Consider the following 23,994-nt stretch of genomic DNA (forward strand, 5'->3'; position numbering starts at 1 on the left):
GAATGCAAAGCTCCATCCAGTGCTGAGGACCGGAGCATTTGCGCAGATCGTCTGCGCTGTCTACCAGAGACTGGTACGTTATTTCAGCCTCGGAAGTTTGTTGCTGTAGTTTTTTCTCCTTTGTGTCTCGCTGCTCAGCCGCCCACCTGCACAGTGTCTGCGAGCAGCAGAGCAAGCAGCCGACCAGCTCAGCCCGCCGGACTTTTGTGACAACAGCATCAGGGAGATAAGATGGTGATCAAAGTGTACATAGCATCGTCCTCTGGATCCACTTCGGTAAGATTCGGGGTGATTGCGTGTGGCTTGTGTGCGTACGAGGTGATTGGGGGGTGTATATGCAGCAGCCAGGCCGAACTTTTTTTATTCTACTTAACTGATGTCCACCGGGCTGTCATCCTCTCACTGCGCGGGGTGGCCTGACTCATCAGTAAGCATGCAGCTCTGCCGTCCACCACACTTTGAACGCAGCTCGAGTCTCTCCTTGATTTTCTTTTAACTTCGTGCACAGAGAAAGGGGCAGGGAGGAAGTTTGAGGAGCGAGCGGGCGTCTGTCTCTCTCAGCTGCGGTTTGTCACAGTGCTTCCTGGAGTGGCAGTTTATTGGGTTTTTCAGCTGAAACTAGACTGTGAACAGGAAAGACATGCAGAAAATAAAAAAATCAATAGATGAACTTAAAACGATGTGCAGTGTCACCTGATGCCAGAGCAGGACTCTTGTTTTCCTTCAGTAGAGAGGACATTCTTTTAGCTCCAGACTTGCCAGTTTCTTCCAGAGTGCAGAGGAATGATGGTGATGCAATTCTCCAGGGCCCCCCTTTTAGACAAGCAGCTGCAGCCCTGAAGTAGGGTTTAAGACTTCTGGATCAACATAAACACGAGCATGCAGAAGCGCATTAAACATTGAGTTCTTGCACACTGTATCCTACAACTAGTCAACATCAGATGCGATGAAAACATTGCATCAAAACATCGCGCCTGGTGTCTGCAAAGTCTCAAAACTGTAAACGTGCAAATTTTATCAGGAGAAATGCTCCCAAAAAAAGAACCTTTAAAGATTCCTTTGATAAAAGTGTCCAACTTTATAGTCACTTGTTGTACCCTTGTGCTTTAGATCACCTGTAGGGCGATTTTCCTTCCGCCAGCCGTTTGTTTTCACAGCTCACATACAGGAAATAATCAAACAGAGCCTCCTTTCAGTTGGACTGCTCTGAGTGACTTTATTGCCCTGACAGTAAATGACATTTGCACAGGCTCAGCAGCAGGCTTTAGAGCACAGGAGCTTCCTGTAGAGTCAGAGTGGAGTGAGTTTAGAGCCAGCGATGCCATCAGCGTCCTGGAGTCTGTCTGGGAAAGTGCATTACCTCTCATTGATTTGTTTTTGGTTAAGTCCTCTAGAAGAGGCGTACGAGCTTTTGCACTGTTTTCATAGTCAGCAGAGCAGCAGCGTTAGAGTTCATTTTGTTTGTTCTTACCATGTTTAACTCATTCCCTTTGATTTTTATTTTAGCAGATGCACTATTGTAGATTATTAAAGCATTTACTGAATGTCTGAATTACACAATATTTAAAATCTCTCTTCGCACATTAGCATGAGCAGGCTGCTGAGCGGGAAATCATGGCGAAAAGCCTCTGTCGCAACTAAGCTTGCTTTTTTGCGTCCGTGTCTACAAAACAGTGTCATCACATTCCTCTACCCAGCCCCATCTGATACTACATTAAGCACTCGAGTATAAATAAGAATGTGCAGAGAGGAACATCCAAAAACAGGGAGATAAGTAGGAGTATTTAAAAAAAATAATATTTCAAGTGTTTTTTGTTCCACAGAGGAAACTGAATGCAGGTCAGAGCAGCAGACTGTGTGAAGTTAGCCAGAGGGCTATATGAGGTTCAGCACTTGACAAACTACAACAGTCAGCATCATCCAGATAGATGGTTTTGTTTTCCAAGACATTAAGTTCTTCTTTGTGTTCGAGCATTGTGTTAGCTTTTGGGGCTGATTGATTTCATGTGAAAGCTGATCCGTACAAGAGTCAAAGGTCAAAAACAAAGTACTGTTATTTGATTGAGCTTCAGTATTAGTTTGTCATAGAAGAGCACAACATCAGATTTACAGTATGTGTCAATAGACAGATTCCAGTTAGAAAAGGCTACAGTATGGTAATGAAAAAAAGAACTGAGGTGAGTTATGTCAACAGTACTGTTCCTCAAAATATGATTTAGCAAAATGCCACAAACTCCAGTTGCATACGTTGCTGCCACTTGGAAAAAACAGGTTTTTTTCTGACAGAAAAAAATGGAAAAAAGGGAACAACAATAAAATTCCAGAAGAATATGATGAGGAAATACTTTATCCCCAAAATTGGGAAATTACCATGTCCCCAAAACATTAAAAAACATAGCTCTATAAAAATAAAACTATCAGAAAAGAAATAGATCTAAAAAATAGATCACTTTACACTAAAGAAATACATATAAGAAATAAATACACAATGTGAGTATTCTGGTAGGAGATGGTAAATGTATACAGTTGTAATTAGAAGTTCAGATACATCCACCATGGTCATGCATGACATGTTATTTTTTTCAGATTTCCTATATCCAAAAACATAAACTTGGTACAAAAGTTTGAAATCGTTTCAGGTTTTCTCTGATATACACAACTTGCCAAGTTTACATACAGGCGCAAGTATATACATATACACTCACCTTGATCAGGCACTTTTGGTATCAACAAGCGTCGGGCATAATTCTGGATCGATATCTGACCATTCTTCTTGGCAGAATTGGTAGAGTTCATTTAATCTAGTTGGTTTGTTTGCACAGGCCTGGCTTTTAATCATAGTCCCAAAATATTAAATAGGGTTGAGGTCGGGGCTTTGGGAAGGCCATTACAGAAGCTAATTGCTAGCATGTGTTATCCATTCCAAAACCAGTGTTTGGATCATTGTCCTGTTGGAACGCAACTCTCTGAGTAACTTTCAACACTTTATCAGTTGATTTAAAATGAAGTTAAAGAATTTGGAGGTAGTCCTCCTTCTTCATTAACAAGAGCATAATGCTAGCCTTTCAAACCTAACAATAGTGTACCAACTGTCGAGCATAATGCTACCACCACCATGCTTGACAGTTGGTACACCTTTACTCCTGCAACACACCTCTTGTCATTGTAGCCAAACAGCTCAATATTTATCCCATCTGAACATAAAACCTTTCCCCAGGAGACATTTGCATTGTGATGTTGAGTTCGTGAAGTCCCATTTTGAAGCTTTAAGATGGCATTATAGCCAAAAAGCATCTTGGTTTTTTGAAGCCACAAGTGGCCATGTTTTGGTTTTGAGTGCTAAAAGAGAAAGACACAGCTATAGACAGTATGGATGTGTCTCACAGGGAGAGACACCCATGTTTAGTGGCTACAATCGTAGACTAACTCAAGGTACAATACTACGAGGACTCAGTATTATCAGCACTACCTCCAGGAGCGACTAGTGAGTAACATTAACAGTGGAATCTGTTAACAGTGCCTGCACGCTTTTATAAAAACAGCCATATTTTGTGCCAGTGCAAGAAGCTGTGTGCAATATATTGCCAAGTGGCCGTTTGATGAACTGGTGTTTTTGGCACTTTCCCACATCGGTTTCAGTTTTTATCCCTGGAGGTTGCTGCTTGACTTTGGTCTGAGCTAGTTATACAGTATGAAGGAGGGTATCACAATGTGAGCTGACATTATTGTATTTCCACCCAGTAATGTGAAGCAGAGCATTTCAATCACTTAGATATATAATATTGTGCTTTCGTGTAAGTTCTCTAGGGATGTTTTCAATCCTGTTGCTAATGGCTCTTTAAAACATAACCCAAATTTCTGATGTTGTATTTGTATGTAAAATATCTTTTATAGAATGCCACCGGGTATCTCAACTGCGCCTGGTTTTGAGCGAGGCCAAGTTTGCCTAACAAACTAGAATCTTTTTTTCCTTAAATACACATATGCCAATGCACATATGCACCTACAACAGTATATCTAGACCATAGACCACAAGGTCGACTTAAACTGCAAATGTCTAACGAGCCAAAGGCACTGGCCAGCACCACGGCACATTTCCTCCCTCATTTCCATGCCTGAACTGCAGCCACACTGTTTTACAATTTCCTTATTGTCACAATAAATGCTCTGTGAATCTGTAATAACCTGAGATGCTGTGGACATGCAGTGTAACTCTCTATGCCCAGGACTTTCGCCCTCAGAATGTCAGCCTTATCATGCTTTTCCCTATTGTGGATTTGATGTTAAGGTTTATAGGTCAGACGTGATTTGGGCTGGTGCTACAGTTCGTTTCTATATCAGCTAATTTTGTTGCTGTTTCACCTCCAGGCAGCAGTATGGGAATTCAGCCAGAGCAACAGTGTAAGGCTCTTTTGTAACTATATTGTAATGCTGACTGAGTACAGGACTGGGTGGAGGCTACTGCTTTTGGTACTTTTCCAGTAAGCAACTGTTTTCAGCTGAAATCAGACGTGATCTAATCAAGACAAATGTTTATCCCTTATGAGCATACAGGGCAGGGGTTGATTCATGTTTCCTCTTGGCGCAAAGAGTGGTTTCTTTCCCATATTCAAATGTTGGGCTTCCGGGGAATATGAAAGGCTATTTGCCTTATCTGTGAAGAGCAACTGACGTTTTAAACATGTTTTCTTTCCTGTCTTATTGAAATTAACATGAGCTGAACCCAGCCCATAATCAGATGGGGTATTCAATTAGTGTCCACCATATTGATCTAAGCCAGTGTTGTGGATACGGTCCATCCAATCAATTCTTGTCATTGTCTGGCAGCTGTTAATGCCAGAGTTCTGACCTTTTCTGGGATTGATCATGTCTGGATGTGGATTGTCCTGCCATAACTCTCTCACATGATGATAAGGCATGTAAACCAAAGTTCACGTGGTGCAGATTCCACCTCCTTCAACTGTATTCAACTCAGATTCTAGTCAGTCAACAATAATCATTCATGTAACGATATACAGTAAGTTCCGCTGAACTTACTAACAAAAACTAGTTGTTCTTTTAATTAATAATAAACTTAATCTGTACTTCAATCTGTAACTTTAGTACAGGCAAAAGAAAGTTTCAAAAGACTATGAAGTACTTGGAAAAAGTCAGTACACCCTTACTGGTTCCAAAGAAAATAAGATGGCAAGTAGCAGCCAGGCGATGATAACCAAATGCACTTGATTAAAGTGTGAGCACCTATAGGAAAGCAGATGTTGTGGCAGTTTTTGTGGTTTGGAAGAGTGCCACAATCTTCCCAGGAATGGACGTCCCAGTAAATTCACCCTAAGGTCAGAGTTTGCGATGCTCAAAGAAACTGCAAAAACCCAAGAGCTCTCAGTCTGCAGGCCTCAGATAGCATGTTAAACGTTAAAGTTCATTGAGTACAATTAGAAAAAGACTCAACAAGTATGGCCTGTTTGGAAGGTGTTGGCAGCAGAAAAGAACATGGGAGCATGCCTCGGGTTTGCAAAGATGCATCTGAACAAACTGCAAGACTTCTGGAACAATGTCCTTTGGACAGAGAAATCAAAGTTTAGATGTTGGCGTAAAACAAACACAGCATATCAGCACAAACACCTTGTAGCAACCGTCAACAACGGTGGTAGAAGGTTGATGATTTGGACCGGGTACCTTGCGGTCACTGAGTTCACCTTGAGCTCACAGGACTGCATAGACTATTGTGAAAACTTTCTTTTTTACATGACTGTATGTATCTTTTTAGACATACTGGTTTGTGCTTAGCATGGCAACTTTTAAGAGCAGATAGTCGGTGGGTAACAATGGTCTCGTTTAATTTTAACCAAGTAATAATTAAGAAATTTAAACTATATTAAACAAGTGTTCCTGACTTTAAAGCTCAGGCAAGCTATCCGGCAATGTCTGCTATGACTTCAAAAGCATAGTTTGATATATTTTCATATTCTAATAAATCCCTGGAGTTGTCCTACTGGAGTTGTTTATCAAGGTTTCGGACATCCTAGTATAGTAAGCTAATGTGGAATTGCCTGAGTCATTCCATGGGTGTGTCCGTCAGCGTGGGTGTGATCAAATTTAATTACTGTGCCAAGTAAGTGCTATGATGGTAGTTATCAGTGATTTGAAGTGTTTGTTTCAGGCTCCTCTCTCCTAACCCAGATGAAATCAGTGTAGGTAGTCAGCAGTAAGTAATTGTGTGCGAGTGACTCGACACAGGAGACACGGCGCTAAGTGAGTGCTGCACAGCACCTTGAGCTAAACACTGACATCAGGGTGCTATCTTTCTCACAGTGACACCGCTAACATGTTGATGTTCAGCTGGCTTAATTTGATTGTAAGCCAGACTACTTAAGTAAATTAAGCTTACTTTGATGGTGAAGATATTTAAACAGTCTGGCCTGAAGGAAAACTGCTTACCAATTGTGCAAGACATTCAATAACTGAATGTTATTCTATGACTGAACATCCAACTGCTGGAAATGTTAAAAGGACCGCTTGATTGATTAGGAATCATTGGGTTAGTACCACGAACGCCTGGATTAGATAGAGTAACACAGCTAATGCTGATCAGCATCTATGCAAAAGAAGCAACCCTGACATTAGCGCACCCTTTTTGGTTTTTGCATTATGTTCAGCTAAATACCAGTATTAATTTGCATGCTTGGACTCGATGCAAGAGAAGCATAGTTTATGGAAATGAAACCTCACACTTGCAGGTCTCTGCTGTAAGGCACATACTGGCCTGCCTCACACTTCTTTTTGTGTTCTTCTTCTTAAGAAGAAGAAGATGATTAGATGATTATCTTCTTCTTGAGAAGAAGGAATGATATAAAAGCATTCTGAAGAAATGGATAAGAAGTAAGTGTTTGTTTATTACCACACCCAAATCCAAGGACAGCCAGTTTTCTTTCACCAGGCGCTCAATTCGGGACTCAAGACATGAGGGAGCATTTCAGAGGCCCGGAGCTGGGAGCTCCCACTGCTCAATTAGAGTTACGGTGCAGATGGCATGTGGCCAGTTTGTCCTACAAATTAATTTTGCTTGGCAGCGGTACAATGTAGCCCTGTTGGACCAATGGCCTGAGTGCACCAAAGTGAAGCAGAAAACAGACCAAAGTATGAGAAACCTTATGCTTAACTTGTCGTTGTAGCATTTTGAGATTCAAATAATCTCCTGTGATTGTGCAAAACATGCACGTTAGGAGACACAGAGTCTATTAAAAAGCCTTTGAGGTTTCTGCTCGGTTGCTTTATGTTGCATTGCTTTTCGGGGCAGGTGGATAGACAGTGAGAGCTGGTTTTAGGACTTTGCCCTTTGGAGTGAAACTGCCATGATTCAGATTGCAGCCTGGCTGATCACAGAGCACTGTCCTCCATGCCTTAGTGAAGTTTCAACAGCTATTAAATAATCCACCTGTCTCATCTGCATGCCATAAAGCTGGGAGGAACCCTCGCACAGGGGCGTCAGGTCTGGCACAAAGATGATACATCGATCCTTATTATGTGTTTTCGTGGTGAAGTTGGTTTACTTTTGGTGTGTGTGTGCCGCTAAGACTGAATGTGTGTCTCTGTGTGTGTGTGTGTCTCCATTCAGCAGGCCTTATTTGGCTCGTGTTTGACCAGTTACCTCCTCTCAAGTCCCAGAGGAGCTAATGTTTCCGTCTGGCCTTGTAGGGCCATCCTCCCTCTTAAACACACCCACTGAGAGCTCATTGGACCACAACTTCTCACACACGCACACACACACACAGAAAGACACAGAAGGAGGAAGAAAACAAAGTTAAACACTCACTTTTATGCAGACTGTAGCTTCTACTTCATCTGTCAGCAGGATGCATTTAGGCTTCTTTGTAAAGAGATGAAACCTTGCAAGATATCACCGTGGCAACCTTGATAGACCTTTATTTCCTTGTTAGTTGTAGAGCTGCATCCCCTTAGATAAAAATGTTGCTTTGCAACAAGCCGGATAGACTATTTTAGAAGTGTGACAAATGACAAATGTGTTAATGTTTAATTTAGTGCTTTTTCCAGTGCAGCAGGATATCCTCCTGTCGAAATCAATCGCATCTGCATAAAATCCCAGACAGTGAGAAAAACAGTGCAGCCTTTGACTAATTTTGAGATGCTTTTATTTTAAACATTTCCTCTGATAATGTGGGGAATTACTGGTGTCTGCAGGCTTCTTCACTGTATGGTGTGTTTTTTGATACAGATGAAGTATAATCTGTGCCTGCTTAGCCTTTCCCATGTTCCCACTTCCTTTACTTACTAGCAGAGTGGTAACTTAGTAACAGAGAGTCAGTGATCTCTGTAGTTCTCACAGGAGAGAAAAAGTCTCCTTATTTCTAAAACAGACTCATGACAGCATGATGAACTGAGGCTCTTGTGTTTCCTCATACGGCTGAGTCATGTTTAACCGACAACTTCCCCCTCTACCATCTTTTCTCATCCACCCGCACACAGATTAAAAAGCAGCAGCAGGATGTGATGGGCTTCCTGGCGGCCAATAAGATCGAGTTCGAGGAGTGTGACATCGCAGCCAACGAGGCTAACAGGAAGTGGATGAGGGAGAATGTCCCAGAGGAATCCAGGCCTGCCACGGGGAACCCGCTCCCCCCACAGATATTTAATGAAACCAAATATTGCGGGGTAAGACACGCACGTGCACACACATGAAATTATTTGCATGCGATCATCTAAGCAGCTACTGTTGTGATAATAAAGCTCATGTCTTCAAGACCACCTGATTAAAAGTTGACCTCAAGTATACAGAGTGTACAGGCGTCATTTATCCCTTTGTTTTGGGTTTATAGACTGCAGCTTCACTGTTCTTTCAGTAGCTGCTGTGCTCAGTGAAAAGGCTTTAATAAAAATACACTCCGTACACTCCCTTCCCAGCACCGCAGAGCTGCCAAACATAGTTAGCAAATAGCTGGTGAACACAGTGGGGAATCTAGCAACTTACAAGACAGCTAGTTTTTTTAAAAGTGGAAACAGAGTTTTTGGAGACTAAAGCTGATACAAAACACGTAAGGTCTCAATATGTCACTGTTCTGCTGCCCCTACGGACGGTAAATAAACAATGGACATAACCCCTGGGTCTGAAAGAATAAACTAATGCAAACTACCTTTAATTTACTTTCTAATGGGCAATAGGGGGAGCTTGTTTACCGTACTTGTCATTTGATCTATAGCCTAATAAATGCTCTCCTGCTGAGTTTATGTTCAGTTTTAAACCTGACTGCTTGCAACATCGTGGCCATTTTTGTAAATGATTTATAGTAAAACTGGTGACAAATCAGGGTGTCTTTTAAGGTATGGTTTCATTTTTAACGTAGTAAATGTGTGTATGCATGTATCAGGCAAAACTCAAGGCTGCTAACATGTTAAGTGAATCACACTGATTATCTCTTCATCATGACACCTGTTAGTGGTTGGGATGTATGAGGGAACAAGAGAACATTTTGTCCTCAAAGTTCATGTTAGAAGTAGGAAAAATGGACAAGTGAAAGGATTTGAGAGAGTTTGACAAGAACCAAATGTTGATGGTTAGACGACTGGGACAGAGCATCTCTTAAACTGCAGCTCTTGTGGGATGTTCCAGGCCAGTGATGAACCACTGACAGAGTCATGAGCGGCCAAGGATCACTGATGCATGTGGGAAGTGAAGACTGGCTTGTGTAGTCCAATCCAATCTGGCTGCCCATGCTGACTGCTGTCCACCAACAATGGGGACGTGAGCATCAGAACTGGACCATGGAGCAATGGAAGAAGGTGGCCTGGTCACATTGAAGGCCAGTTGTCTGTGTGCATCGCTTACCAGGGAAATACCTGACACTAGGATGCCCTATGGGAAGAAGGCAAGCTAGAGGAAGCAGTGCAATGCTTTAGATATTGTTCTGCAGGGTTCAGTCCTGCCATTAATTTAGATGCTACTTTGACCCGTACCACCTACCACTGTTGCAGACCATTAACGTGTTCTGCCACAAAGCAGAAATAGTTCAGGAATGGTTTGAGAAGCACAACAATGAGTTTGAGGTGTTGACTTGGCCTCCAAAGTCGAGCATCTGTGGAACGTGCTGGACAAACAAGTCTGATACATGGAGATCCCACCTCTCAACTACAGGAGTGAAAGTATCTGTTGCTAATTTGGTGCCAGATACCACAGCACACCTTCAGGGGTCTAGTGGAGTCCATGCCTCCGCGGGTCAGAGCTGTATTGGGAGCGAAAGGGGGACCAACCCAATAATAGACAGGCGGTCAGAATGTTATGCTTGATCAGGGTATATATATGTACGTATATCCTCCTTAACAAACAGGCCAATCTGAACAAAACTTTGTTGAACATCATCACTCAGACACTGATTATTAGCATCTGTATGTGTTAAAAAAAACAAACATTTATTATAGATCCAAATTCTTTTCATATTCCTCATGACCCTGCAGATGTAAGGCTATGTTCTGTTTGCGTTTATTTTTATGTTCAGTCATAATACAGAGTCCATACGTAACTTAACAGTCACCAAAATTTGTATCCTCTACAAAAATGTAATTGAGTCACCAGGTCACAGGCCTGCGATTTGCCTCACTTCTAGTGAAAAAGCATATATAGTGATTTCTTAGTCATCCACCTCTTATTTGAGAAGTCCACAAACCAATGCATGACATCAACCAGTCTATAGGAGGAGCTATATCCAGACTGACTTTAAGACTTTAAGAAGTTTTCTTGCAATGGCTGTATAAATACACTAATCGCACAATTAAAAAAAACAAAACAATTGTAGGCATTAAGTCTTAAAATGTGACACATGAATTCTGCTTTCCTCTGTTTACTTCCCCATTCATTTTTTTCTATTCAGGAATCAGTTTGGCAGCTGTGCTGATCAGACATACTCTACCAAACACTACACAAACCTGATGCACTGTGTTAGCAGATGTTCGTTTACTCCCTTTGTAAACACTTGGGGCCTTTAGCATGCGTGCACTGTGGCATCATCCTGTGCTGCTAATGGGTGGCTCAAAGTGAAGGTGCACTTGCACCATGGGCTGTATTGAATGTCACAGACAAAGACGACAGGGATGCTCGCAGCTGTAGAGCTCTTTTGAAAAATCAGTTTTGTGCCCTGGTGGAGAAAGAGGAAGAAGAAAAAGGGTCAGAGAAGGAGCGAGGGATCAGGAATGTGCGAGACGGCTAAACCCTAGACGGGCTGAACGTGTTAGCTTGTTTACCCTGCGCTGCATTCTCAAAAGACAATGCCCTCCTATCACACTGACTGCCGAGATCTGTCCTTGGACAGATAACACAACCTCAACTGTTTCTCACAGCCGCCCAGATTGTTGCCTCAGGCCGCACACGCTCAGAGGCTGTTTCAAATTATCAGCGTTCAGCTTCAGGAGAGCCGGATCTTCTGATTGATCGGCCTTAAACCTCTCTGTTTGTGTTTCTTCCTGCTTCGCAGAACTACGAGGCCTTCTTTGACGCCAGGGAGGAAAACGCCGTGTACGCATTTCTGGGTCTGACCGCTCCTCCGGGCTCTAAGGTAAGCTCACGGACACAGTAACACATGCTGGGTGACTGTCCCTCCTGAGAAGTGCATTCCTACACCCTCAGCCACATTTCCTGTAAAACAATCCTAAATATACACTCGTCTTCGCACTTTAATTTCCATAAAGAAAACACACATTACATAATACATCTGTTCATGATATCCACCACAGCAGGCCTCCTATCGGTTTTGCAGGCTCTCTCGCTCGCTGCCGCCTCCTCTCGGCCACAAAGGGGACTGCAGGGAGGTGTGCCAGTTACCATGGAGACAGAGGGGGTTTTCCTCTGAGCTGTGGCAAGGGATATATTAACCAGTATCCTCCATTTTAATATAACACACTCTGTCCCTTCCCTCTCTGTTTTTTTTCTCTCCAGGAGGCCGAGGCTCAAGCAAAGAAAGGAGCACAGCAGTAGCAGCTTCCCATCGTTCCCGTCCTGACACCTCAGGCCTAACCTACATCTGGACCCAGCCTTGCCTAGACCCGGGGGGGAATAGAAGCAACACCTTGCTCAGCTTATAAATATAATGAAGGTTTCGATGTACTTTTTCTCATGACGTTTCTGTTTCATAAATCTGCGTTCAGCCGTGCCTTGCTAGCTGTAGTTGAAAGGAGGTGCTAAAGCAGACTATTAAGGGTATCTAAAACAGCTCAGCTTCCTCCCGTTAATCTCAGCCTGATAGTCCTATTGGCCCAATGACATGTCAATCAGAGCATTACCGTGAATGTGTGACTACCCGATTGGGACGACATCATCAGACCCAGTGAAATATACAAAGACAGATCCACTGTTGGCCACAAACAACATCATCCAACCTTTGACTGTAAACATGAATATTATTGTTTTTTAGAGGTTTAATCAGTAGAAGTCTTAAATTTTTCAGCCAAATTGTGTGATCCAGTAACGGTTTTCTCTTACAGTCCCACCCGCTGAGTTTATAGTTACTTTCTGTCGTCTTAAAACTGTTTTATTAGCAAACCCTTTTTCTACAAGATGATATTTGCTTAACAGAAATGACAATACATGCAATTTTGGTGCTTTTTTTGTTTTGTTTTGGGGGAAGTTCTTGTTCCTATTAGAATAAATTTTTTTAACATGGTGTTGGTAAATCCCTGACTTACGTAAACTGGTACAATCGCTCCTCGGAATAAAACGGCAATGACACACAGACAAAAAGAATGACTCTTAAAACAGTCAGCCGATTTTGAAACGAGCTCTGCCTCCTCGCCCCGTGCTGTTCATTTTTTATGTACAATAAATAATTGTAAGTTGACTTGACGTGTCTGTTTTTGTTTTACTTTAGCGTGTGTCAGTCATCTCAGAAAGTATTCAGAACACGTAACTGTTTCGTAAATGTAGTTTTAAACAAATGCACTGTTTTAATCCATCTACATCCAGGAGACTGATATGTGTCGCTTCTCTAAAATTCTATTCAAAATCTCAATCTGAAGTAACTAAATAATAACAAGTATTCAGACACTTTACTGTGGCCCTCCAAACTGTGTCAGACTGGCAAACTCACGCTGGTCAAACACTTTACACCACATGTCAGGACCAAAGAGTCCCAGGAGTTGTCAGTGGACCTTCAAAATAAAACTCTCCCAATCAGGAAAAGCGCATGTAACCTATTCTAAAGCTCTGCGCGTTACCACCAGCCTCAACAGCTGTGAAATGTAAGAATAGACATTGATTAAATTTGACTGTAATAGCACAAATAGGTCCTATCTCAGATAGGTGTTCACTTTAACAGAACCTACCCAGAAGACTTGAAGCCACTAAAAGTACTAATGAAATTCAGAATGTGAAACCTCTGGAGCTGATTATCATTTGAATAACACATAAAGACAAAAACTGCATTTCAAAAGTGCTTTAAGTTCTGTAAGGCACCGTGTATTCTCTCACCAACTTAGTGGTAAGGACAGGAGTCCTAAGGTGAGATGCGTAAACCTTCCTTTCGAGGTTTCTTAAGGTTTGTGGATGGTTATATGATCAATAGAACCAAAAGAAAAGATTTCCCATATAAACATCTCATATGATGTCAGTTACATAACTGTTTCAAGGAAAACGAAACGAAATTGTATCAGACTGCTGTTTTTCAAACTAAAACAGCCTACCTCGTTTATCACAGCAGAGTTATTTTGATTGTTACTCTTTGAATTGGGTCTGATTCTGAGGTTATTAGCCACTAAACGCCACGTTATATAAACTTTTCCACAGACTTTAAATATAATTATTCTCTGACTTTGAATGAATGACTGTTACTTGAACTGAACTTTTCCTTTGCTTAAGTAACGGAGCAGGATACCACCTGCTCCTCAACCTGACGATGTTAACTTATCCTGTTATGTAAAAATGAGCTGTTCTCATTTTTTTAACTCAGATTTTCGGTTATAGATTAAATAAAGGAAGTGCCGGGGCGGGAAGGTGGAGGGGGCAGTTCTTATATGCAGAAGTGAAACCAGACTGGAGATCTTTATAACCGCACTTACAGTCACGCAGTGCCATTAGTGCATGCAAGTGACCGAAGAAGCAAAAGAGGCAGAGGAAAAAGAAGGCCAGTTACTAGGCGGGCATGTTGGCTGAAGGTTTTCTCAGACTGCTGGTGTACAGGGAGGAGAGAAAGTTTGCCTCCAATTCCAAGCAAAGGAGATTGCAGACAAGTGGTCATTGTGCTGATCCATCCAACTGTGCTCGCTCTGACTCGAGCTCTGCAGTCCCAGGGGTGCATTCAGCAGAAGCAGGTAAAAAAAAGAAGCCTTTTTTGCGATTACAAACAACAAAACATGTTGGAACAACTGTCCCATATTAGTGTGACAGACAGTTATTCTGCAGTGGGGTTTATGCAGTAACTTTGTATCCTGCTGCAGTCTAGTTCCCTCTAACTAACAAGCTTCCTCTTTTTGTTAAATGCAAACTTACCAACACACACACATCAACAGTCACTGGTTTAAAATGGTTGGTGGTGCAGTTGATAGAACTAACGCCTCACAACAAAAAGCTTTTTCTCTTAATTCAGTTAAGTTTTGGTTCATTTCCAGGCAGAGTTTGCTCATTCTGGTTATTTATTTATAGTTTGAACATGTTTAGTTTTAGGTTAGTTTGTGTTAGTTTTAGTCTTCGTGAATTCTTATTGTATGGAGGGCAGATGTCAGAGGTTAGATTTAGGAAAAGCAGTACAGAAACTACACGAAAAACACAGAACCTTCTGAAAGCAGTGAACTCACAGTCTTGTAAAAACCCAAAATGTTTCCGTCAAAGAATCGTCAGGCAAGTTTTGATCAAATTTTAGCAAACTAACAAACTATGAATATATTCTCTATACTTTTTGTTTTATTTTATTTTAGTTATTTTTCTTCACAAAATCACTTCATTTCGAGTTTTTTTTTGTTCAAAGGTGTGATTTTTATTCTCTTTTTATTTAACTATTATAACCTTTTTTTGAACGTAATAGAATAAAGTGTGGTACAGGTGACAGTGGATTTATGATATTTTAAAGGTAAAAACTTGTTGAATCTAAAACTAATAATACCCATATTGTAGTTTGGTTAAATAATTTAACAGCTGTATTAAATAATTAAATATAGCTAATAAGAAGCAATCCATTTGTAAATAATCATTTGTCCTTTATCTGGTTTCATATTGGGGAAAAAATTGTAAGCAAGCATGTAACCAGTTTCTCTTCTGTAATCAGGGATCATAGAGGAAGATCTAAACTCCAGCCAACCCCAGATTCTCAAAGTGGTGCCTCAGAGACGTGTAGCCCTCTCAATCCCTACTGACCTGTACCCCCTTTACATAGAAGACTGTAGCTTGCTGGAACAGTATCCAGACCTGCAGGTGGCTGACTCAGGCCGCATCACACACAATCTACTGAGAACTGCTGTCAGCCAGCATGATTTCTGCATCCAGTCTCCCATCTCTCAAGTTTGTCCAAGCACAGCCCAGCAAGAGCCACAGAATTCAGTACCATCCATACCAGACCAGGGTTATCTAGCAATGGGGGACAGTGTGAACATCAGCCTGGATCTGCCTGGATCGGGGCTAGAGCCCATGTCTAACTCGGTGCTGAACGGGCTGCTGGAGAAACAGCTGGAGGAGGTGTACATGCAGCATCTAACTGAGAACTTAGCTCGGTGCAACTCCCACCTGGGGAACAGCCTCCTGCACGGCCTGGTGCCCCCGCCGCAGCCTAGCAGCCAGTCAGAGGGGCCAGACTCATTACTGGGATGCATGGAAGAAAGCACAGAAGACAGCAGCAGTAAAATTAGTTATCTGAACACCCATAACTTAGTGCCCTGCTCCTCCAACTTCAGCTCCCCAGTGTTGAGGATTTCAGAGGCGGAAAATCCTCATCCGCAATGATCCTGCAAAAGCTTTAAATATTGTGACCTAGACGACTTTGCTTCAGTGCTTCACACCCAAGTTTACACACACACAATTGTATCCACTATATCAGTGCTATTTTTATACAAAGCCTTGCTCTCTTGCTTAAGATGCCTGAAACTTAGTTGCTTTCATATGCCATCTTCTGTTAGATTTGAGTATTACACCACCGGGGAGCTACTTGTTATACATTCAAATGTATTTTACTGACTTATAGTTGGGAATGTGTTAAGTGTTTGATTTATAATAAAGCAAGATATAACAAAGTATCAGCTTGTGGTTGTTTACAACTGCGTTTTATTAATCTGTTGCTTTTTACCAACACCTGTAAAGCCATCTTGTACCCATCTACTTACTTAGACAGCAGAAGGCTGGATATTGACATTTATGTGCGCTATGAAAAAATATGGTGTGCAAAGGTTTTTGCTACCAAATAACTGATTCAAGTGTGATTACAAAAAGCCTTCGGACTGCCTGATATCTAATAGAGGTCAGGAGAAAAAGGTGATAATGCTGGCATGTTAGCAACAGAGATTAAACACAACCCCACCGACAAGGCCCCCCTTTAACACAAGCACAAACTTTACATGTTATCGACCAGTTCTATGCAAACGTGTCTGATTAGGTTTCCATGATGATTTCCACGGGTGTATACACATCACCTAGTTTGATCTCCGCTGGCAGATAAAGGAATAGGAGAAAGCAGGTTCTTCCTGTAGTCCTGAGAAAGATGTTACCTTGTTAAGTTTAGAGAATAGGCTTTAGTACAGCTGTTTCCACCATGATTATTATTAGCAGTGGTTAGGTTTTTGTTTAAAGGGACCCGAAGATCACTCTAGCTTTGGCATCAACTGTCAGAGCAGCAGTCTCAAGAAATATGATTGATCTGGCTGCTAAGAGAAAACACAAATCGTCCTCACAAGTAGGCATCCTGCAGTGAGGTTAATGGTAATTCATTAACATGCACCAACATAATCTTTGGAAGCCTAAGGCATGCTATTCATCTGTGAAAAGAGATGGAAAACAGAGATTTAACTGAGGTTATCCTGTAATTAATAGATTAGAATTGGCAGTGTGATCAGGCTTTGTTATATGTAGCCTCTGTGTGGAGATTATGGCAGGTAAATCCAAGGTAATTTAGAGGAGCTAATCTAAAAATTGAATACAAAGACAAAGAACAGGGGTAAATTAGATTTAACTTGTGGGAGATGTATTAGTCCCAAACCGAGTGAACAGAGGAAATTAAGTTATTATGTTTCATCTGATATAAGCTTGAAGTCTATTGAGATGGATTCAAATACCTCATGTTTGTTGTTAAATGTGTTCATCTGAACCCAGTCTAACTTAACACTTGTTTCAACCAAGTCAAACTATCAGTCCGTGGGTTTTTTTGGTCAGTTTGCTCTGAGCTACAGTCTTTGTATTTTACTATCTGTCCATTACCAGCAAATTTATAATCATTTTCATCAATTCATTTTTAAGAGTTTTACTTCATCATGAATTCATTTTTATTTAAACCACTTCTCAATGACTTTCAGATTATGCTTAGCATTACATTTAGCTAAGCGTAGCTAAAGGTAATGCTATGTCAATGATGGTTAAATGTTTTGGATATTCTTGTAGCTAACTTGTTATTATCATCATTATTTTTTAGCTAACTATGAAACAATTCTACCACTACTTTTTTCTGCTATGCTATTTAACGTCAGTTTAGTGTTTCACAATATGTTAATCCAGCCCGTTAGCTAACAGTTTCAGCTGTTTTTAGCTATACGTTTAGCTAGCTATTTCAAGTATTTATTATTCACTCTGGCCCAGTATTCATGCTATTCTAATCATTTTTGCCCTCTCTTTGTCTATTTGAAGTCCTTATTCATAACTCACGCCTGTTCAGGATCACACAATTTATTTACTAAAATATTTTTTAATTTTTCTGATTAGCAAAGCTAATATTGCCACATACCAACTACTACAGAGGTATCCCTGAGCAGTGTAGGCTACCTCATGTTTTGAATCACTTCCCCACTTCACATTGATAACATTATACCTTATTAGGGGCCCTATCCAGTGTAATTACACAAGTGTTTTCAGCTGGTTGATTAGACCTCAGTAAAGGCAGAAGCAAGCAGGAGTTATATAAGGTCCTGTGGTAGAAAGTGGAAGCTATTCAACTTTAACAGGTTCCGGCATCATCAAAAGGATGTGGTGTACTGGTATCCATGATGCATGCTGTTTACAGGGATTACAGGACATTAATTCATGCTTTAGCAAAATCAAGTGATATGAAAACCCATGACTGAAAATAGATTTTTTTTAAAACATAAAACTAAATTATCTGCAACTTAATAACTGAATTAAAATGGTGTACCTGATTTAGGCTCGCACACAGGAAACATTAGAAATTTAGATTCAAGTCAGTTCAGAGCAGTTGTCTGACCTGAAACAGGACGGACGGCAGGCAGGAGGCTCTCAGTCAAGTCTGATACACAAGACAGTTTCCACCGTTTATAGGTGTGTACACCTACATTACACAACATTCATGGCTTTACATGTCCTATAATTAAATTGAGTTCTAAGCAAATAAAATTAATGAAGTGATTAAATTAATTAAGAATTAGTAGCTTTATTCTTATGAATTTGCAATACAAAACTACATAGTGAAAACACTCAGATGAGAGGGCATCTCTACTTATAGCACAGGTGTATGTGTAAGGTGTGATGAACAGTGACTCTGTGTCATTAAATGTTCTTGTGAACAAGTAACTTGGTATTTAAGTTACTACTGTTAAAGTAAAAGATGAATGAAAAGGGATTTAGGAAAAAAAAAGTAAACCTTGTTAGAAAGATCCGAATTTATAATGTTTGTTTGTGCTGATATTCCCAATCATGTATTATAGAATTTACACTGAACAAAAATATAAACGCAACACTTTTGTTTTTGCTCCCATTCCCCATGGGATGGACGTAGAGACCTAAAATTCATTCCAGATACACAATATAACCATCCCTCCCAAACAGTGGTCACAAATCAGTCCAAATGTGTGGTAGTGGGCACATCTGCTATATTGAGATAATCCATCCCACCTCACAGGTGTGCCACATCAGGATGCTGATCTGACATCATGAGTAGTGCACAGGTGTACCTCAGACTGCCCACAACAAAAGGCCACCCTGGAATGTGCAGTTTTTTGCGCTATTGGGGGTCTGGGGACCCAGAACCGGTCATTATCTGGTGTGACCACCATTTGCCTCATGCAGTGCAACACATCGTCGCATGGAGTCTATCAGATTGTCAATTGTGGCCTGTGGAATGTTGGTCCACTCCACTTCAATGGCTGTGCGAGGTTGTTGGATATTCGTGGGAACTGGTACACGCTGTCGTATACGCCGGTCAAGCACATCCCGAACATGCTCAATGGGTGACATGTCCGGTGAGTATGCTGGCCATGCAAGAACTGGGACATTCTCAGCTGCCATCTGCCCTGAACAATGTGAACCATGATTCATCCGTGAAGCGCACACCTCTCCAACGTGCCAGATGCCATCGAATGTGAGCATTTGCCCACACAAGTCTGTTACGGCAACGAGCTGGAGTCAGGTCAAGACCCCGATGAGGACGACGGGCATGCAGTTGAGCGTCCCTGAGACGGTTTCTGACAGTTTGTGCAGAAATTGTTTGGTTGTGCAAACCAATTGTTCCAGCAGCTGTCTGGGTGGCTGGTCTCAGACGATCTTGGAGGTGAACCTGCTGGATGTGGAGGTCCTGGGCTGGTGTGGTTACACGAGGTCTGCGGTTGTGAGGCCGGTTGGATGTGCTGCCATATTCTCTGAAATGCCTGTGGAGACGGCTTATGGTTGAGAAATGAACATTCAATGCACGGGCGACAGATCTGGTTGACATTCCTGCTGTCAGCATGCCAATTGCACGCTCCCTCATTGCTTGTGGCATCTGTGGCATTTTGCTGTGAGACAAAACTGCACATTCCAGGGTGGCCTTTTGTTGTGGGCAGTCTGAGGTACACCTGTGCACTACTCATGATGTCAGATCAGCATCCTGATGTGGCACACCTGTGAGGTGGGATGGATTATCTCAATATAGCAGATGTGCCCACTACCACACATTTGGACTGATTTGTGACCACTGTTTGGGAGGGATGGTTATATTGTGTATCTGGAATGAATTTTAGGTCTCTACGTCCATCCCATGGGGAATGGGAGCAAAAACAAAAGTGTTGCGTTTATATTTTTGTTCAGTGTACATTCATTTTTATACATTAATGGCAAGTTAGTTGATTATATATTACTTACATCCAACCACTCCAGGATCAAAGAATATTTCTGAGGGTGGCGTGAGTTGGAGTTGTACTGAAAGTCTAAGGTGAACAAGGGGAACAGGAATAACTGCACAGTCCACGGATGTGAGATTGGGCGGAGCAACGCCTGTCTGTCAGCAATCCATGCGATGGAGGGTGTGTTTACTGATATTACCTCCTCTGTCTGTATCAGTGGCTGAATCGTGTAAAATGATTAAACGCTGTGCAGCATGTAGATGATGGACTGTGTGTAAACTGCAGAGGGTCAAGATGTTTCATCTCTGGTCTGACGTGGACTGACATGTCTTCCCATCACCTTCCTCACACGCGATTTGAAGTCTGCCAGGTTGATAGTCAGTAAGTTTGGACTTTGTCAACTTCTCCAGTAGAGGAATCAAACAGGATGTTTTTTCCATTTCAATGGTATCTTCTCCTGCTTCAGACTCGGGTTGTAAATATGACTTAGAGTCACAAACGGACTTGCTGCTTCTTAGTTTCTCCAGCTGTTTTCTAACATGGCCAGAAGTTGCAGTCAGGCATTGTGTGTTAATCAGAGGTGGAGAGGTCTGATCCTCAGTGAGTTCACTTGTAGGGAAGAAGGGACGAAGGGCAAAATCACTGAGGTAGTGAGGGTGTGTAAAAAAACCAAAACAACTCTTAGCTTTTAAATGTTCTCTTGGACTGGAGAAGAACAACTAACAACTTTCCAGAAGCACAAACAGATTTTAAAGCAACAGAAAAAAAAAAAAATCACATGCCATCTGCCTAACATTTTGGAAAAGGGAACAAGTCACACAAGCAACATATTTTTAACTTTTTGTTTGTTTTCTGTGTAAATGACCCGTACAACTAAACTCACTAAACCAATTATTTTTGTGCACTTATACAGTGGAAGGCTTATTCTGACACAGATCCTTGTGTTTGCAGTGGAACTGATGGACTGCACGCATATTGGCATAAAATATGTAAAGACGATAAACCGAATTTAATAAGAAGCCAGTGGGAGGAAGAGATACTGTCTTGGCTGATAATTAAAGCCTTTTTCTCACCACTAGGCAACATATTTGTAACTGTAATTCAAACTATTTCAATAATCACAACATGCCGCATCAACAATAAGTTGCTTGTTTGAAATGAAAGATTGCAAATCAAATAAGCCACAGCAGAACACAAATTCCACCAAATGAAGCACTGCTACCACAGCATGAGAACAAACACTGAAAATGAGTCCATTATCGGAGAAGCCCTTTCTCTGCTAGGTAAACAAAATATATTAACAATTATTGCAATCTATCTAAGCTTTGTGCACAACAAACCATCAGTGCTAATACCCTGGCTGAATCTTGTGCATGTGTACTTGCATTACTTATGCCGTGGGGACACAAATGTGTGTACACAGGCACATATTGTGGACTTAAAGCAATTCCCTGTAATGGAAATAATCATATTTTGGGTTTTGTTTTGGCTTCCAGTTAGGGTTCATTTTCAGGAAATGGATGTAATGTTCTTTGAGTTGCTGATGAGACCGTCTGTGTGTGTGACACACCCCTTGAGCTCTGTGCTGCTGGTATCATTGCTAGCTCAGGGATTCCTGTGCACATTAGTGGCTGCATGAGTCCCAGTCAGGTTGTTTTGTGTGTCTCGCCCCCACCCCCCATCTCCATAGTCCCACTCCTATTCTCTGCCTCTCTCTGCTGTTGTCCCAGCATGGCTGCAGGATGACTGCTCTGTGGACTCTCTCTCTGCTGCTCTCTGCCAGTCTGCTGGGCTGTCTGGCTGTGACCTCTCCCGATGGGAGCCCTCTGCCCCACAATCTGCCTCCCTCGCTGGGCACCAACAGTAGCGATGGCAGCCTGTCTGTGGATCTACCCATGGCTCTGAGGGTGTTCAGCATGGACTATCACCACGTACAGGCTCCCTTTGAGATCGTGCTGTGGATCATGCTGGCCTCACTGGCCAAGCTGGGTAAGCCTCAGTTGTGCTCACACTCATCCACGAGAAGCCAGATTCTTTCATATATAATATAATGTATATAATATCTATTATTTTTCTACATTTCTAGTTATTTCCAGGATTTTTTAAAACTCACACCAAACCTCAAGTTAACAATCTGTTCTATCAATGAAAGAGTTTATCTGAGTACAATGGTAGTAGTCCTCCCTCGGTATAGCTACAGAGCGATTTAGTCAGAACTCCACAAAGTTCGGATCCTGCTGATTTCCTTTTACTCCCTCTCCGTTTCTCATTCCCTCAGGTTTTCACTGGTCAGGTCGAGTCCCTGCAGTTGTCCCCGAAAGCTGCGTCCTCATCATGGTGGGCCTCCTGGTTGGAGGTGTGATCTATGGGGTGCGCCACTCTGCTCCACCGACTCTCAGCGCCGATGCTTTCTTCCTCTTTCTGCTGCCACCCATCGTGTTAGATGCGGGATACTTCCTGCCAGGCAGGCTGTTCTTTGAAAACCTTGGTACAATCCTCTGGTTGGTAGCTTTAAAATGTTTGATTTTTGTGTGTGTGCGTGTGTGTGGAGGCATTCGTATGCAGATTGCGTTGAACAGAATGAAAGTACGCCATTTCCACATAAAATATGAGTAGAAAGAGTTTGATTTAAAAGTCAGAATTAGACTCTTTATTTTGGTTTTACCCTTTAAAGCCTTCTTCTACCTCTACGTCTGAATCATCAGTGTAAATTACACAATATAAAATAAAAATTCAAAAGAATAAATTGCAAAAAAAAAAGAAGTCATGATGCACCAAATATGATACAAACAGAAATCTATATTTTATTTATTTATTGTTTAAATTTCTTCAAATGATTTAATGAATGCTCTACTTTCAAAAACAATTGAATTTTGTGGCAATTATTTCATGGTTCAGGCTCAGGGTTGAAATTTGAAACATCCAAATGATAATTATTTGATCTCCTGCTTAATTCATCATTTTGATCGTGTACCAAGAATTGGACAGTCTCTAATTTTTATGACGGTTTTATTTTAATGGAGAGAACCAAGATATAAACATCCCTGCATGTCACTGAGTGAAATGAGTATTTGGTTTCCTACAGCCCAGCCAGATTTCTGCCTCCCACAGAGTCACAGGATTGTTTGACTGGAATGGGTTAAAGCCGCGGTCCCCAACCCCCGGGGCATGGACCGGTATCGGTCCATGAGCCGTTTGGTACCGGGCTGCAAGAGTTGAAGCTTGGGTGTGAAATTTATGGTTTTCAGGGTTTTTATTGGTTTTTATTGTTATTTTTTTAAAATCGTTTTTATTGTTAACTTGGTTTCCCTGGTTCTTTTCCCGTGGTTATGGATAGATCTTCTTTTTTTTTGGGTACCGGTACTGGTTTTATTTGGTTGTATTTATCTGCAACAAAAATAGAGACTCTTCAATTCTTTGTAAGTGAGTGAACTTACAAATTCAGCAGGAGACCTAATAATCATTTTACCCCTCTGTGTCATGTATGGCTGTGTGGCAGACAGATGAAACAAAAGGAGTGAACTAAAGGAGGCAGTTTCATGTGCTGTAACACGGTACTTGAAATAAAATACAAAAACAATAACAAATAGAAACTAATAAAAGATAAACTAGAAACTAACGAGAGGATGGGCAACAATTGTAAACACAGCTGGAACCTATACAGACTAATAGGACAGGGGAAGTAAAACTGAACATACTGTACAAGGATGAGAGACTGTCAAAATAAAACAGGAAGTACAATAAAAACAGAGAAGA

General features: G+C 41.5%; 3 protein-coding genes and 1 long non-coding RNA gene across 6 annotated transcripts in view; 3 read left to right on the forward strand and 1 right to left on the reverse strand.

The window, feature by feature from the left end:
* sh3bgrl (SH3 domain binding glutamate-rich protein like) lies at positions 1-12,839 on the forward strand. The gene is made up of 4 exons (XM_086307429.1): positions 1-276; positions 8,485-8,670; positions 11,481-11,561; positions 11,942-12,839. The coding sequence occupies exons 1-4, from the start codon at positions 232-234 to the stop codon at positions 11,978-11,980; spliced, it is 351 nt and encodes a 116-aa protein (XP_086163555.1). The 5' UTR covers positions 1-231; the 3' UTR covers positions 11,981-12,839.
* LOC147337634 (uncharacterized) lies at positions 10,285-18,447 on the reverse strand. The gene is made up of 3 exons (XR_015131146.1): positions 18,318-18,447; positions 15,713-15,787; positions 10,285-11,144 (listed from the first exon to the last, which is right to left on the reverse strand). It is a non-coding gene; the product is annotated as an uncharacterized LOC147337634 (long non-coding RNA).
* Positions 13,741-16,206, forward strand: LOC147337635 (uncharacterized). The gene is made up of 2 exons (XM_086307408.1): positions 13,741-14,307; positions 15,258-16,206. Exons 1-2 carry the CDS (start codon positions 14,139-14,141, stop codon positions 15,926-15,928), a joined length of 840 nt encoding a protein of 279 aa, XP_086163534.1. The 5' UTR covers positions 13,741-14,138; the 3' UTR covers positions 15,929-16,206.
* Positions 16,966-23,994, forward strand: part of LOC147337636 (sodium/hydrogen exchanger 2-like) — an 11,897-nt gene continuing 4,868 nt past the window's right edge. For 2 of the 3 annotated variants that reach the window (XM_086307389.1, XM_086307396.1), the window contains exons 1-3: positions 16,995-17,081; positions 21,969-22,227; positions 22,517-22,739. In XM_086307389.1, coding sequence (XP_086163515.1) covers positions 17,064-17,081; positions 21,969-22,227; positions 22,517-22,739 — 500 coding nt within the window. In that variant the 5' untranslated portion in view covers positions 16,995-17,063. Of the gene's footprint in view, positions 17,082-21,968; positions 22,228-22,516; positions 22,740-23,994 lie in introns of all 3 variants that reach the window. The other variant, XM_086307401.1, reaches the window with a different exon arrangement.

Source organism: Aulonocara sp. 'chitande type north' Nkhata Bay, linkage group LG2, assembly GCF_057382095.1.
Source record: "Aulonocara sp. 'chitande type north' Nkhata Bay isolate Kocher_YH1m ecotype deep benthic linkage group LG2, A_spYH_male_GT1.1, whole genome shotgun sequence".
NCBI lineage: Eukaryota > Metazoa > Chordata > Actinopteri > Cichliformes > Cichlidae > Aulonocara > Aulonocara sp. 'chitande type north' Nkhata Bay.